The following is a 1,170-nucleotide window of genomic DNA, read 5'->3' on the forward strand; positions in this document are numbered from 1 at the left end:
TCTCACACCTCACATACGATACGTTTGTACAAATATGGGAAAGTGTATAATACGCACACACTTCCAAAAAGTTAACCAAATCCACATTAGCAACTGGCTTAGTATTTACAGTCCACATATAGACAAATGTGTATATGTGCACGTTTGTTAAATGTACCATCAGAAGTATACCTAGCAAGCAAACATACATACATATACAAATCGAAATGCATACCTGCGTACTAAGCTACCGTTACACAGGTCTGTATGCACATATTGAGGAACATTGCATATATACTTGAACTCATACTCATAGCTAATACAGATATGTACACATACAACAATGCACATATCCGCAGTACGGAACTTTGTGAATTTAAAACGAGCAATGGTACGTTTATAATCAAAACTTAAACAACGGATAAGTCAACGTGTCTGTACCTGATGTCGACTCTAGTATCGGAAATAGGTCGCTCTCTGTGAGTAGCACTATATCGTCCCCATCGCCTGTTGTGCCCTTACTCTTTTTGGGAGCGCGTTTAGATTTAGCTTTCGGTGTCCGTGAAGCGTTTGCTTTGACTTTTAGACCGGCCTTCTTGGATTTAGAATTCGCCTTTTTTGGCTTTGAAAGCGACTTTTTGCTTTTCGTGGGTTGTTGCTGTGTATCATTTTTGGACTTTTGGGCTTTGACTGTGGTGGTAACTTGAGCTGTGGTTGTGGTTGCGGCTGGTTTGGCAAGTACTTCAGAATCTACCTCATCACGCTGTTGTGCAACCTCGTCCCCAAACGTTTGAACCATAAGTTTTTTGTCTGTCAGAACCCGAATGATTGAACCCCAAGAAAAACTCAAATGTCAGCAATTGTATGATGCGACGCTACAGATGCTTCCACAGCTAGCCAAATAAAAGATTCGCGTGTCCAGCTTGGACGAATGTCATGTGTGCGCGCTGAAGCGATCGCAATATGCATAGATATGTGGGTAGTTGGCTGTGCACTCTTTAAATCCACAGAAGCACAACATGTGAGATCTTCAAACACTTGCGCCATTGCTATATCTACAACTCTACCTATGATTGAACATAGCGCATTGTAGCTAGACCAACCACACCTACGATTGAACATAACACACTGTAGCTAGACCAACCACACCTACGATTGAACATAACACACTGTAACTGGACCAACCACACC

At 41.9% G+C, this 1,170-nt stretch overlaps 1 protein-coding gene across 1 annotated transcript; it reads right to left on the reverse strand.

Annotated features, from left to right (window-relative positions):
• Positions 1 to 382: 382 nt before the first annotated feature.
• Positions 383 to 778, reverse strand: SARC_06216 (hypothetical protein; the record flags this gene model as incomplete). Its single annotated transcript, XM_014299888.1, has 1 exon — positions 383 to 778. The coding sequence occupies one exon, from the start codon at positions 776 to 778 to the stop codon at positions 383 to 385; it is 396 nt and encodes a 131-aa protein (XP_014155363.1).
• Between the last annotated feature and the right edge of the window lie 392 nt (positions 779 to 1,170).

The sequence above is a fragment of the Sphaeroforma arctica genome (genome assembly GCF_001186125.1).
Source record: "Sphaeroforma arctica JP610 unplaced genomic scaffold supercont1.435, whole genome shotgun sequence".
NCBI lineage: Eukaryota > Ichthyosporea > Ichthyophonida > Sphaeroforma > Sphaeroforma arctica.